We start from the raw sequence: 15585 nt of genomic DNA, 5'->3' as shown, positions 1-15585 counted from the left end.
TAATAGTCAGAATTAAATATACACAGCTTAGAGTGAGTTCAGGGGATTCTTTAGGGCTCAGAATATACATAAAGAATACATTTTATTTACTTTTTCAGATTCTGCTCCCCCTCGACTCAGGCTTTGGCGGTCCACGTATGCACATGGAAGGGCAGGGAGCTCTCAAGACTCTTTCCAAACAGAGCAGGTCTAGACCGTACTCTATGTTCTATTATTAACAAAGACCCAACATCAAGACAGGATAAGATCCAGTCCCCTCTTACAGACAGGACTCAGTCTGATCTCATCTTAATCCACCATGAGCAGAGCACTTTGCAGCATTTAGCAAGTTACAGTGGCAAGGACAAACTTCCTTAACAGGCAGAAACCTCCAGCAGGACCAGACTCATGTTAGACACACATCTGCTGAGATTGAATATGAAACAGCCATGTCATGAAATGGGGTGTTGAAAGAGGGATACCTCTTTCCAACCCCAACACGGTCTCAGCAGATGTCTGTCTAACATGAGTCTGGTTCTGCTTGAGGTTTCTGCCTGTTAAAGGGAACTTTACTTGAAGAGTGCCAGCTCCTTTTGTGTCAGGTGTCTGTAGACTTTTGTTATGAGGTGCAGCATTTAGCAAGTTACAGTGGCAAGCGCAAACTTCCTTTAACAGGCAGAAACCTTGAGCAGGACCAGACTCATGTTAGACACACATCTGCTGAGACTGAATACGAAACAGCCATGTCAGGAAATGGGGTAAAATGTAACTTGATGTATAAAAAGATCCATTCTATCCCTCTTTCCAACCCCAACACGGTCTCAGTAGATGTCTGTCTAACATGAGTCTGGTCCTGCTCAAAGTTTCTGCCTGTTAGAGGAAACTTTACTTGAAGAGTACCTGCTCCTTTTGTGTCAGGTGTCTGTAGACTTTGGTTATGAGATGCAGTATTTAGCAAGTTACAGCGGCAAGGAAAAACTTCCTTTAACAGGCAGAAACCTCAAGCAGGACCAGACTCATGTCAGACACACATCTGCTGAGACTGAATATGAAACAACTATCTCAGAAAATGGGCTAAAATTTAATCCCATCACTCTCTTCCTGTATCTCTATCCCTCTTTCCAACCCAAACACGGTCTCAGCAGATGTGTGTCTAACATGAGTCTGGTCCTGCTGGAGGTTTCTGCCTGTCAAAGGATTTTTTACTTGACACTGTCACTCGCTAAATGCGGCAAAGTGCTCTGCTCATGGTGGATTAATGTGGTGTTTCTTGTAAATAATATAACAAAGAGTACCTGCTCCTTTTGTTTCAGGTGTCTGTAGACTTTTGTTATGAGTTGCAGCATTTAGCAAGTTACAGTGGAAGGAGAAACTTCCTTTAACAGGCAGAAACCTCCAGCAGGACCAGACTCTGCTGAGACCAAGTTGGGGTTGGATCAGATGCTACTACTGTATATTCAAACAACCCGACTCAAATGCTAAAATAATGAGGAACAAGCAGTTCTTCACACACTATCTGTCATTCAGTATGCGTTTGATTGTTTAAGCTAAATTCTTCTCTCTCTCTTTTTGTCTCTATCCAGTGGTATTGGTAGAAACTGGCCCTGGGCATCAGGCGGCAGCAGCATCCTGGCAGAGTACGGCACCTTGCATCTGGAATTCATGCATCTCAGCAAACTTTCAGGAAATCCTGAGTTTGCACAGAAGGTAACAGACACACAAAGGAGAAGATAATATTGGTTTTTCCTCTTTAAACAGCAGCATTTGTGCTGGATTTCCACTTTCGCTCCATAAGTGTCTGTTGGAACTGTCAAAGTGTTTCCAGACAGGATGGAATAAAAACAGCTGAACAAACAAAATTCAATTTATCTTTTTTATTAAGTTCTTATAAAGATTTGTTTGATAATGCCATTTTCTTTTAGAGCACTGCTTTCTGGGATACAGATGATAGTTCAAAATTACATTCAAGTAATATTCACATCAAACACTTCCCCTTTTACATTTATAAATTGCTCTTTTTGCAGATGACAACTCTGTTTACTTTACATCCAATCAAATACAATTACTTTACATACTTCATTGTATCTGCTTTGAGTGACATATGTTGTTTTGTTTTTTCTCTTATCAGGTGATGAACATCCGGAAAGTGCTGAACCGTCTGGATAAACCTCAGGGGCTGTACCCGAACTACCTGAACCCCAACAGCGGCCAGTGGGGCCAACGTAAGTCCTCCTGACCTTCTGTCACATCCATTCCTCTGTTTTGCTGTTCTCTTGTGTTTCCCACTCACATGATAGTCCTAGCTCATTTTGGCACAGTAGCCTTCTGACTGTGATTCATTTCGTCCATATTTTTGCATGTTGTCTGGAAACATTTTCCCGATATGGATCAAAAGCTGTAGTACCACCAGAAAACACTGGGGGCAGTGTCGAGCAATGTAGCTAACAGTCTTAAAAATGGCAGGACTTTTCTGGGAAAGTTTGTGCAAGTTGGTTAGAAAGTTAAAGCACATACAGTATATACAGTATATGCAGTTACCTCACACAGACACAGAGACACATCTACAACAGAACAGCTGAGCGGAGATTGGCGAGAACCGAATTTCGCAACAAACACTTGAAGGTTGTCCCACAATCGTCGGCGATCGTCGGTGGGTGCCATACTGAGACTTAACCTAACTTCTGTCAAGCTAGTGTGAGGTAAAGAGGTGGGTCTTTAGCCTTTTCACTAACAGCTACAGGGTGCCCATCTGTCAATCAAGTCAGTCATGCCCTTATTTGGGCAAAACTCAGCAAATATTGTAAAACACAGAGCTAGAAAAAAAATCCCCCCCCTGTACAGTGTGTGCCGATAAAGAAATGAGCTATCCCGACCTACACAATTTTTTTTGAACCAGGCTGTAAACGTGTTTATTTCTTCCATTCTTTGAATTGGTGTGTATGTGGTTTCGGGTACTTACCGAGACAGCCTCTAGAGGACGCTCGAGGAACTGCAGTTTTTAACACTTCTGCATTGGCTTCAATTCTCGCCGCCTGAAGTTGCAGCTTGGTTTGTTGTCAGAACTCTTCCTCATTGGTGTAACTTTTGACTCTGAATGGCGCCCTCTAGTTGATATATTTAGGGCTTCCCCGCCTAAAAGGACTCATAGGAGCATGCAAATGAGTAGTTTTATATCTATTTAAATCCCTAAAGGAGGCCCAGACATGAGCCTTTAAGTGTCTTGACTGTGGTTCAGTAGAAACACTGCAGCCCAGGACTCATACTGTATGCTGTGGACATTTACTGCCTAGTTTCTTTAGTTTCCACAAAAGTAGAGCAACAAATCTTGTTTCATAACTAGATTCTGCTCGACAGAGGTGAGTGGAAAAGGTTTGATTCACCAGATAATGCACCACATGTCCATTATTCATTTTATTTGTTGAACAAGATCAGAGGCGCCCCCGTTCCTTTTCTTTCGTCAGCATTCACAGTACAGCAGATTAAAGTGATCAGTTGCTTTGTAAACAGTGAACCGTCCTTATTAGCCGGCACAAGAACTGGGTTAGCCTCCTCTGACTCTTTTGTTCTTCACTCCTTCAAAATGAGAGAGAACATTTATTCGAGTGTGCTTAAAGGAGAGCTACCAATCCAGCCAATGCTTTCTTCCCTGCAGCCTCGCTTTCATGCATAAAAAAAGATGGCCGCTTTGTCAAACATGTGGTGTTTAAAGGCTCTAATGTCACATCCACTCATCTTCTCCTCACACTTTCCATTTGCACCTTGTTAACTCTCTTTACATTAGTGCATCCTGCTATTTACCCATGTCACCGTCAAGTATTTTCACACTCACTCCTCCCCCCCACTCGAGTGTCCCTCCACGTGTCTACTCCTCTACAAGGTTGTTGTAACAGGGTGTAATTTACCGTCCATTATCAGACCCTTCAAAGCGTGTAGCTGAACCGGTAATGACGATAATGACAGAGAAGTGAGGACATGAGGAAGAGGAGACAATGAGGGTGAGGGAAACGTATGGCAGCAGAATATATATAACGGAGAGGTGATAAGAGGTATCGTTTAAGACAGGAATCCAGCAGTAAAAGCCTCCTCTGCTGTCAGCTGTCATACGAGTAACGCAGCAGAGTGGATATAATGACAGTGACATTTACAAGTGCCAGAAGAAGAGCTGGTTATCAAAATCCATTTCCTGTCCCATCTTAAAGCTGGGGTAAGCGACTCTTGACCAGTGGGGAGCAGAGCTGAACAAACTGACTAATATGTACAGACTTCTACAAAATCAATCTCTCTCAGTGACCCACAAGAAGTGATGACCTGGATCTGTTCCTGACAAGATCGTAAGCACACACCAAAAATGAAGCTACTGGTGTTAGTGAAGACAGGTTTGAGATCACTGTGAACTTTAAGCTAGTGAGCACCAATAGTAGAGTCTCCAGGAAATGATTACATAGCACAAATTATTTCAAATTAAAAGCTAGATTAAAAAGGTAAGTCTTGAGGGCCTAGCGGTGTCAGTGCCCCATGTACAGAGGCTATAGACCTCGTTGCTGAGGTCGCCGGTTCGGTTCCCGGCCGGTCGACCATTTCCTGCATGTCTTCCCCCACTCTCTGCTCCCCACATTTCCTGTCTCTCTTCAGCTGTCCTATCAATAAAGGCAAAAAGGCAAATAAATATAACTTTAAAAAAAAAAAAAAAAGGGTAAGTCTTAAGTTTACTTTTACTGAGTTGTCCAGAAACTTCCAACCACTTCCTCTCTTCATCCTCACTTTTCAAATGAAACTCCAAATTTGACAGACAGTCTCATCTCAGTTCTAAAGCTACTCCCCGGGTCTCTCCTGACAATTTTGAGCAAATAGTTACTGAAACGACGAAGCCCCGAGGTAACTACACCCCCCAGGAACAAAAAGAGAACGATCTTTTCTCCTGCAGTGTGATTGGGGTTGCAAAATTCCAGGAATTTTCAAAGTTGGAAACTTTCCATGGGAATTAACAGGAATTTATGGGAATAAACAGGAATTGACTAAATTGAAGGTTGGCTCTTAATAGGGAACTTAAATATAGTTGGGGAAAATATATTTTAGCATAATCCTGACTAAAACAACCAGATTTCATTCAAGTACAGTTGAATGTATATGCTATTCCTCAATCACATGCACATAGCACACTGCTTACTGCAGGGCTATTGAGACCACGCCCCCTACATGCACTTTTAATTTAACATTTTGAATGGGACTTTGTTGGAGGGAGACGGGCACTTTTAATTTAACATTCTGAATTGGACTTTGTTGGAGGGAGAGCGGCTCTTTTAATTTAACATTTTGAATGGGACTTTTTTGGAGGGAGAGCGGCTCTTTTAATTTAACATTTTGAATGGGACTTTGTTGGAGGGAGAGCGGCTCTTTTAATTTAACATTTTGAATGGGTCTTTTTTGGAGGGAGAGGGGCCCTTTTAATTTAACATTTTGAATGGGACTTTTTTGGAGGGAGAGGGGCTCTTTTAATTTAACATTTTGAATGGTACTTGAGGGAGAGGGGCTCTTTTAATTTAACATTTTGAAAGGGACTTTTTTGGAGTGAGAGGGGCTCTTTTAATTTAACATTTTGAATGGGACTTTTTTGGAGGGAGAGGGGCTCTTTTAATTTAACATTTTGAATGGTACTTGAGGGAGAGGGGCTCTTTTAATTTAACATTTTGAAAGGGACTTTTTTGGAGTGAGAGGGGCTCTTTTAATTTAACATTTTGAATGGGACTTTGTTGGAGGGAGAGGGGCTCTTTTAATTTAACATTTTGAATGATACTTTTTTGGAGGGAGAGCGGCTCTTTTAATTTAACATTTTGAATGGGACTTTGTTGGAGGGAGAGGGGCTCTTTTAATTTAACATTTTGAATGGGACTTTTTTGGAGGGAGAGGGGCTCTTTTAATTTAACATTTTGAATGGTACTTGAGGGAGAGGGGCTCTTTTAATTTAACATTTTGAAAGGGACTTTTTTGGAGTGAGAGGGGCTCTTTTAATTTAACATTTTGAATGGGACTTTTTTGGAGGGAGAGCGGCTCTTTTTATTTAACATTTTGAATGGGACTTTTTTGGAGGGAGAGGGGCTCTTTTAATTGAACATTTTGAATGGTACTTTTTTGGAGGGAGAGTGGCTCTTTTAATTTAACATTTTGAATGGGACTTTGTTGGAGGGAGAGGGGCTCTTTTAATTTAACATTTTGAATGGGACTTTTTTGGAGGGAGAGGGGCTCTTTTAATTTAACATTTTGAATGGTACTTTTTTGGAGTGAGAGGGGCTCTTTTAATTTAACATTTTGAATGGGACTTTGTTGGAGGGAGAGGGGCTCTTTTAATTTAACATTTTGAATGGGACTTTGTTGGAGGAAGAGGGGCTCTTTTAATTTAACATTTTGAATGGGACTTTGTTGGAGGGAGAGGGGCTCTTTTAATTTAACATTTTGAATGGGACTTTTTTGGAGGGAGAGGGGCTCTTTTAATTTAACATTTTGAATGGGACTTTGTTGGAGGGAGAGGGGCTCTTTTAAGTTAACATTTTGAATGGGACTTTGTTGGAGGGAGAGGGGCTCTTTTAATTTAATATTTTGAATGGGACTTTGTTGGAGGGAGACGGGCTCTTTTAATTTAACATTTTGAATGGGACTTTGTTGGAGGGAGACGGGCTCTTTTAATTTAACATTTTGAATGGGACTTTTATGGAGGCAGACGGGCTCTTTTAATTTAACATTTTGAATGGGACTTTTTTGGAGGGAGAGCGGCACTTTTAATTTAACATTTTGAATGGGACTTGTTTGGAGGGAGAGGGGCTCTTTTAATTTAACATTTTGAATGGGACTTTGTTGGAGGGAGAGGGGCTCTTTTAATTTAACATTTTGAATGGGACTTTGTTGGAGGGAGAGCGGCTCTTTTAATTTAAAAATTTGAATGGAACTTTTTTGGAGGGAGACGGGCTCTTTTTATTTAACATTTTGAATGGGACTTTGTTGGAGGGAGAGGGGCTCTTTTAATTTAACATTTTGAATGGGACTTTTATGGAGGGAGACGGGCTCTTTTTATTTAACATTTTGAATGGGACTTTTTTGGAGGGAGAGCGGCTCTTTTAATTTAAAATTTTGAATGGAACTTTTTTGGAGGGAGACGGGCTCTTTTTATTTAACATTTTGAATGGGACTTTTTTGGAGTGAGAGGGGCTCTTTTAATTTAAAATTTTGAATGGAACTTTTTTGGAGGGAGACGGGCTCTTTTTATTTAACATTTTGAATGGGACTTTTTTGGAGTGAGAGGGGCTCTTTTAATTTAAAATTTTGAATGGAACTTTTTTGGAGGGAGACGGGCTCTTTTTATTTAACATTTTGAATGGGACTTTTTTGGAGGGAGAGCGGCTCTTTTTATTTAACATTTTGAATGGGACTTTTATGGAGGGAGAGCGGCTCTTTTAATTTAACATTTTGAATGGGACTTTTTTGGAGGGAGAGCGGCTCTTTTAATTTAACATTTTGAATGGGACTTTTTTGGAGGGAGAGGGGCACTTTTAATTTAACATTTTGAATGGTACTTGTTTGGAGGGAGACGGGCACTTTTAATTTAACATTTTGAATGGTACTTGTTTGGAGGGAGAGGGGCTCTTTTAATTTAACATTTTGAATGGGACTTTTTTGGGATTGCATTTTTGTTAATTTTTGAATGGGTTGAGTCTGGGGGATGAGTAATATTTAACTCAACATTCATGTTTTTGTTCTTCAATGAAATAATTGATTGTTCAATAAAATATTTAACACAGAGTTCTACTTACAAATCAATCTGTTTAAATTGTATTATTTTGTATGGATGTCTGCTTAGAACAAAACAAATATTTATGCGTGGATATGATACTTTTCCATTAAATTCCCATGAATTCCCATAATTTCCAATTTGGAATGTTTCCAAAATTCCCCAGCTTAACTTCCCATGGAAATTTACCGGAAATTTTCCACCCCTTTGCAACCCTAAGTGTGATTATGTTACCCATCTAGTGAGAGATTTTTAAAATTATGCCTTAAAAATGACTCTTTCTCATGCAAAAGAAACAGAAACATCTTGTTCTTCATCATTTGTTAATGTGAGACTGTCGTGTGTTGAATCAGGAGGAAAGGAAGCATGCAGAGATGTGAATAGAGAAACCTGCAGAGCTGTCTCTGAAGTCATCTCCATTATCTCACATTTCCTTCTCTGCCTTCATCTCGTGTGCATATCAGTGTTAAAATTAATGAAACGTAATTGTTTCTCATCCTCAATTCCTTTTAGCATCCATTTAACTTCTGAGTGCATCGTGTTTGTTCGAGCCCCTCTCTGCTCTACGTGAAATCAGGGCACTCTTCTCTTGAATCACACATGAAGGTTGTTGCGTTAAATTAGAAATCCTTTGATCCAGTTTTATCATTTATCCGCTGCAATGCTTCAGAGTTTATTAGAGCACTTTCTAGTTCTGTTTTTCACACCCAGCCCTTGATGTGGAGAGCTGTTAGCATCAGTGATGGTTAAATACAGACCTGCACCTCTGGACTGATGAATAACATCACTGTGAGCACATCCACACTTCTAATTGTTGCCATTTAGCTGACACTCTTGACCGGAGCCCCCCCCCCCAAACTGTATTTCCATCCCAGTGTTTTATGCAAATGGTGACATATTCAATTAGACACGCTGAATAAAAACAGTACGTTTGAAGAGAGATGCTTTCATGCTTGTCTGAGTCACAAAGTTTTTTTTTTTAAATCTAGAAGAAGAAATTACGCAATAGTGATGGGAATGCATTCGTTGAATAAATTATGACCTAGGGATGTTTGCTGCCTGATGTTGTCTGAGAAATCTCTCTCCACCACAGCCTCGCAGAAAACTCTCACTCTGTCTTCTGTATACTGTGAGCCAGGGATGTCCTGGAACGACGAGGTTGAGTTGATTAAACAGAAATTTAAATACTGACAAGCTTGAAGGTGAAAACACCCTGAAAACAGGCAGTTTGAGAGAAGAAAATCCTCACTGAGGCGGTGTAATGCGGAATATTGCTACCTGTGCAAGGAAAGAAAGTTTGCATACATGCAAACAATCACTCAAAATCTACTTCAGTATAAGAATACATAGCTTACATGCAAAATAATAGTTGGATCTTAAGAGCAGCTTTGAAGATCATTCATTTAGGGGTTATTACAGGTACATTGTATCTCTTTGCTGGCCCTGTTCTTCCCAAGTTTACACTATCTTCTTTATAAAGATCACCTTAATTCTGATTGGTCAAAAACCATTAAAGAGGAACTAGGGCTACTTTGCTTCACGTCTTTCTCATCCTGTCAGGTTCTAATTTGCAATGGCCACCTGTTCACTATACATCATCCTTTAATTGGTAAATATAGAGGCACTAGGACTTAATTAAGACCTTTCAGTGACCAGCTGGAAACTCCTCGTAAAATGTTAAAAACATGCATTTCAGAAAATCGTCATACTTGATTCTTATTGGTAAAACCCCCCAAAATGGGTCTCAACAACAAAAGAGACACAATGGACGTCATGTCAAATAAGTATGCAGAAAGGTGTACACATTTCATCTCCGCCTGTTGACACTGTGTCTCAGGATGATCTTGAGAGTCACTTCTCTTCAGGTCTTGCTCACCCTGTCAGGATTCTATCTTGCATGACCACCTGTTCACTAAACATTACCCCTTACGTAGCCGTCAAAGACCTAGACACCCGCCGCTTGCTACTTGTTCTTAAATGTTTGATAACTTTTGAACCACTAATCCTATCATCAAGCTTTAAAAACTCAGTTACAGCGGACATTCTCAGCTTTCCATTGATACCACATGTGTCTCTTTCAGCATATGTTAAATAAAATCATGAGAGTCTGGCGCCCCCAAAGGTGATCTAGGCCTTTAAGGATTAATGAAAATAGAGGCACAAGGACATAATTAAGACTTTTCAATAACCCGCTGGAAGCTCCTCATAAATTGTTAAAAAGAAGCATTTCAGAAAATCGCCGTACTTGATTCTGATTTGTCTAAACCCCAAAACAAAGATGATTCATGCTCAACAACAAAAGAGTCACAAGGAACTTAACATCAAATAAATGTGGCACTGTGGCAAAAACAACATTTTCTGTCTCAGGCTTGCCTTAAGAGTTACTTCGCTTCAGGTCTTGCTAACCCTTACAGGATTATATCTTGCATGACCACCTGTTCACTATACATCATCCTTTACTTTATGAAAATAAAGGCACCAGGACTAAACTAAGACTTTTCAATTAGCTGTTGGAAACTCCTCATAAAATGTTAAAAACAAGCATTTCAGAAAGTCATCATACTTGATTCTGATTGGTCAAAACATCAGGGATTTCATGTCAAATAGATGTGAGGAAAGGTCGATGCATTTGTTACGCCCAGCTCGTTTAAGAGCATAACAAGGAAGGGAGGTCCACACAGCGACAGCTTTTAAATAAGTAAATCATTTATTGAAAGTAATTAACAACGGAAAACTAATGATGAAGTCAGCTATCAGTAGTGTGGTGAGGGTGTTGGGTGCTGTGAGACTATGTGTGCTAACTTAAAGCTATGTGTGAAAGGTAACCAAGGCTAAACTCAACATAATCACAAAATGAAACAAAAGAGGGTGCCTGGCAGGCACCAGCCTTCAGGAGGGAGAGAGAGAGAGCCATCTTGGATTCCTCCAGCTTTTAAAGGTGTTGCCAATCCCTAAACGAGATGGGAGGGGCAGGCACTCCAGGAGGACCTGGAAGGGGAAAGCAGAGGCAGGAAAACACACGGACCAAGGCCTATGGTCGTCACACATTTAATCTCTGCCTGTTGACACTGTGGCAAAAACATCAGTTACCATCTAAGGCTGGTCTTGAGAGCTACTTTACTTCAGGTCTTGCTTACCCTGTCAGGATTCTATCTTGCATGACCACATGTTCACTATACATCATCCTTTACTTTATGAAAATAAAGGCACCAGGACTAAACTAAAACTTTTCAATTAGCTGTTGGAAACTCCTCATAAAATGTTAAAAACAAGCATTTCAGAAAGTCATCATACTTGATTCTGATTGGTCAAAACCCCAAAATAAGTCTCAACAACAAAAGAGACATCAGGGATTTCATGTCAAATAGATATGAGGAAAGGTCGACGCATTTAATCTCTGCCTGTTGACACTGTGGCAAAAACATCAGTTACCATCTAAGGCTGGTCTTGAGAGCTACTTTACTTCAGGTCTTGCTTACCCTGTCTGGATTCTATCTTGCATGACCACATGTTCACTAAACATCAAGTCAAGATTCAAGATTCAAGTTTCTTTATTGTCATTATGCAGGCATAACGAAATTTTGCAGACTCCCGGCAAGGCACATAAATGAAAAACACACATAAATAAGTATGTAAAAGTAAAAATCATCCCTTACTTAATGAAAATAGAGGAACCAGAACTAAATTAAGACCTTTCATAGCCAGCTGAAAACTCCTCATAGTTGTTTAATAAGAATTTTGGACAATGTATGAGTCCCAGTACAGTTTTGTCAGTGTTATTCGCATTAAGCTTGAAAAATATGACATACCAGGTGATATTCAAATCCCTAAAAGTTAAGATTCCTATCTCAACCCATTGTAGTAGTCTTTGGAAGGGCCTCTTCTCTTGTTGAGTGACCTCAGAGACAAGGCTGCAATAGTTTCCAGCTTCTCTCCGAGCTTTAAAGAATGCATTAGAAATATGTCCAAACATTATTCTGTGTTCACTTCTCATAACCTCTATAATCAGACAGTTGATGTTTTTGCTTGGCAGATCCCTGATGCTTTATTTTAAGTGCTCCATCGTCTCTTTTGATTGTGCGCCGCTCCCGCTCCCGGTTTAATATTGCACTCACTGAAGGTCTGGTTCTCTTATCGGCTCGATACCAAAACCATCTTTACTGCCAGCCTCCTTTTCTCTTCACTTCAAGATGATCACAGCTGACATTTAATCTCTGCGCTCCACACACGGGGCCGGACTCTGTTAATGACACATGCATATGGATGAGCCATCACTGACAAATCAGGAGGGCAAATACACAAGAGCAGCTCGGCTGGCTGGAGGCTGAACATGTTACACACACACACACACACACACGCTGCACATAATACAGTAAATCACAGACTGCAGGTATGGGTCCCTTATAGAGACCACATACATCTCCTCCCTGTGTCTTGTGAGGGTGATCTATATCCTATATGTTCCAGTTTACACGTGTGCGTGTGTGTGTGTGTGTGTGTTATATCAGTTGTGTCCATCTTTGTGTTTCAGATCACGTGTCTGTGGGTGGCCTGGGTGACAGTTTCTATGAGTACCTCCTGAAAGCCTGGCTGATGTCTGACAAGACTGATGAGGAGGGGAAGAAGATGTACTATGATGCTCTGCAGGTATTAAACACACACACACACACACACACACACACATACACACACGCCAGAAGTCTCTCCGGTGAAAGGTTGTGGTGACTTTGACACTCATAATGACGCAAATGAAAGATTTATTCTTAGTTTCAGTCTCTGACTTCAATCAATCCACAGCAGCTTTTTTAATAAGCATGTAATTATTCGAGCTTTTAACTTTGAGATTTGGTACCTTTCTGTTTTTCATGCGAGAGCAGTTTGTTAATCTCCTGTTTTTTAACTTCTGCGCCAACACACTTTTCTCACAGACTGGCATTACTGTGGGACTTTGGGAGATGTTGGATATATTTTTCACATTTTCTGACATTTCATAGGAAAGGCAAGGCAAGTTTATTTATAAAGCACCATTCGTACAAAGAGCAATTCAAAGTGTTTTACAGGGTTAAAAACAAAAAACAGAACAGTAACAATCAAGAAAAAACATACAGCAAACACTTCAAACATTAAAACTTTATATGCGGCCAGTTATGTTTGATCTACTGTCAAGGAAGAAAGGTTAAAGGTCACTGCTCAGCTCCAATCTGCAACGATGAAATGTTCAAACCAAGCCAGAAACCTTGGTGTAGTCTTAGACTCAGACCTTAATTTCAGCAGCCACATTAAGACAATTACAAAGTCCGCCTACTATCACATTAAGAATATATCAAGGATTAAAGGACTTATGTCTCAGCAGGATGCAGAAAAACTCCTCCATGCATTTATCTTTAGCAGACTAGACTACTGTAACGGGGTCTTTACAGGACTCCTTAAAAAGTCCATCAGACGACTGCAGCTCATACAGAATGCTGCTGCTCGAGTCCTAACAAGGACCAACAAAGTAGACCACATCACTCCAGTTCTTCGATCTCTACACTGGCTTCCTGTCTGTCAGAGAATAGACTTTAAAATCCTGCTGATGGTTTATGAAGCACTGAATGGTTTAGGCCCAAAATACATTGCTGATCTGCTACTACTTTATGAACCACCTCAACCTCTGAGGTCATCAGGTACTGGTCTGCTTTCAGTCCCTAGAGTCAGAACGAAACATGGTGAAGCAGCGTTTAGTCATTATGCTCCACATATCTGGAACACACTCCCTGAAAGCTGCAGGTCCGCTCCAACTCTCACCTCTTTTAAATCAAAGACTAAGACTTTCTTATTTGCCACTGCCTTCCTATCTTAGATTATTTTAACCCACTTTAAATTAAAATTTTAATGTAATTTTAATATATTTATAATTTTCCTTTTCTTTTCTGTTTAATTATATTTGTCATTTTAATTGTGTTCTTTTATGCCTGTCTGAATGTTTCCAATGATTTTAATGTTTTAATGTAAAGCACATTGAGTTGCCCTCATGTATGAAATGCGCTATACAAATAAAGCTGCCTTGCCTTGCCTTGCCTCAAAAAATTGGAAGGAAGGGAAAAAAATAGAATCTGATTATTAATATTTTCTTATTCTTTTTATTTTTTTAACAACACGTTTGTTAATAATTTCCTACGCTAAACAAATGTAATATTTATTGAAAAGTGAATAAAAGTAAGAAAACACATTCTAAAAGTTGATGTTTCTTTACATATTTTGAAACATTGTCTATGAGTTTGCCAGCTGGGATAGGCTCCAGCCCCCCGTGACCCCTAACGGGATAAGCAGTTAAGATAATGGATGGATGGATGGATGGATGGATGGATGGATGTCTGTGGGTTTGCAAAGGGGGTCCCCGACCAGAAGCTAATGCTGTTTTGGGGGCCTTGGCATGGTAAAAAGTCTGTGGAAATGCAGGAAGGTGCTGTGGAAAAGAATTTTCCCAAGGGGACAATAAAATCTAAAGTCTAAAGTTTGGGAACCCCTAGCTTAACGTACATAGTAAATAGTGTTGGGTCTTATTATTTATTTAAATTAGGAGGGATCTGGTCTTGTCTTAACTGAAATGAACCCTTTAATCATTCGATTCATCTCAGAACTTCTTCCCAAGGAATAAGACTCACACATTGAGTCTTTTCTGTCAAGTCGCAGCCCGGAGCTGGCTCAGACCTCTTGACATCCCCATCTTATTGTAGATCCATTATCATGTTAATTCCATAACGCCATACCTTGTCAGAAAATATCCAATTTGAAATATGACATTAAACAAACATAAGCATTAAAACATAAAATATTTTATAAGCTAAGACCAAGAATGAAAGAAAATATATTTAGTCACAAAATGTAATTGAAACTCAGTTTGTTAAAAGAAATTAAAAGTTTGTAGTTACAGAAATAAAAACCAAGGTTGAAAGATGAGTTTGCATCATTTAAGGTGGAGTAAGCAGCTAAAAAGAGGAATGTGTTTTTTAGTCTGTTGGGTCTGTTTTTTAATGGAGAAGGATTAGATGTAGTTCAGAAGAAAACTCTGGTATACGAGAGAGTCACCTCTCTCTGAAACACTTTACCAAAATCTACACATGTCCAATTCCTTCTTTCTAAGTGTGAAATGTAGACCTGTTTCCCCATGATCCACTCTGCATCACACCCCTGCTGCTGTCAGTGTCTTTATGTCGTTGTTCTGTTTCAGAGAAAGGCATCCTGTGATTTCCTTGCTGACGTTCGTCCCTTAAGGTGGTAAAAGTATGCCAAATCCAAAATATTCAATCTCTTTTTTAAGAATCGCACCTTTCCTGCAGTATTTTGGAGTCTGGCATACTTTCACCACCGACAGGGACTTACACAAACGTTGGCGTCAGTGTGGGACTCAGGGAGATGTTGTGGATGTATTTTTACTTCTTCTGACTTTTAATATCTAAAAGTTGTGGTGTGCACTCGGGAGAACACCGGTGAAATCACCTCTTCGTCTCTTTGTCCAAACTGTCACACGTTTTCATGCTTTTCTTGAAAGACTAAAATATAGACCTGAGTTTTGATGGATCCATCTCCTCTTGACTCTGTAATCAGGCTTTAGAAGACCCAGCCTGTGACAGGAGACTTCAGCCATCAGACTGTTTGGGAGTTGGCGTTTGTCCCTCATGGCGCCAAAAAGAACGCCAATATTCAAAAGCAGAATGATCCGGCAGAGAAGATGTAATTTTCTGTTTGTGCAGTTGGAGTGTTAAGCCTTTGAGTTTGGCATGTGTTCACCACCTTTGGGGACAAACTGGTTTCACTTTGACATTCAGGGAGCTGTTGTGGAT

The 15585-nt window shown here is 40.0% G+C and overlaps 1 protein-coding gene across 1 annotated transcript in view; it reads left to right on the top strand.

Moving 5' to 3' along the window:
• Nucleotides 1-15585, top strand: part of man1a1 (mannosidase, alpha, class 1A, member 1) — a 140489-nt gene that overhangs the window by 99969 nt on the left and 24935 nt on the right. Inside the window, exons 4-6 of the mRNA XM_034698890.1 lie at nt 1563-1686; nt 2108-2201; nt 12291-12406. Coding sequence (XP_034554781.1) covers nt 1563-1686; nt 2108-2201; nt 12291-12406 — 334 coding nt within the window. The remainder of the gene's footprint in view (nt 1-1562; nt 1687-2107; nt 2202-12290; nt 12407-15585) is intronic.

Source organism: Notolabrus celidotus, chromosome 13, assembly GCF_009762535.1.
Source record: "Notolabrus celidotus isolate fNotCel1 chromosome 13, fNotCel1.pri, whole genome shotgun sequence".
Lineage (NCBI taxonomy): Eukaryota > Metazoa > Chordata > Actinopteri > Labriformes > Labridae > Notolabrus > Notolabrus celidotus.
The sequence above is the reverse complement of the archived record's forward strand: the minus strand, read 5'-3'. Positions and strand labels throughout refer to the sequence as shown.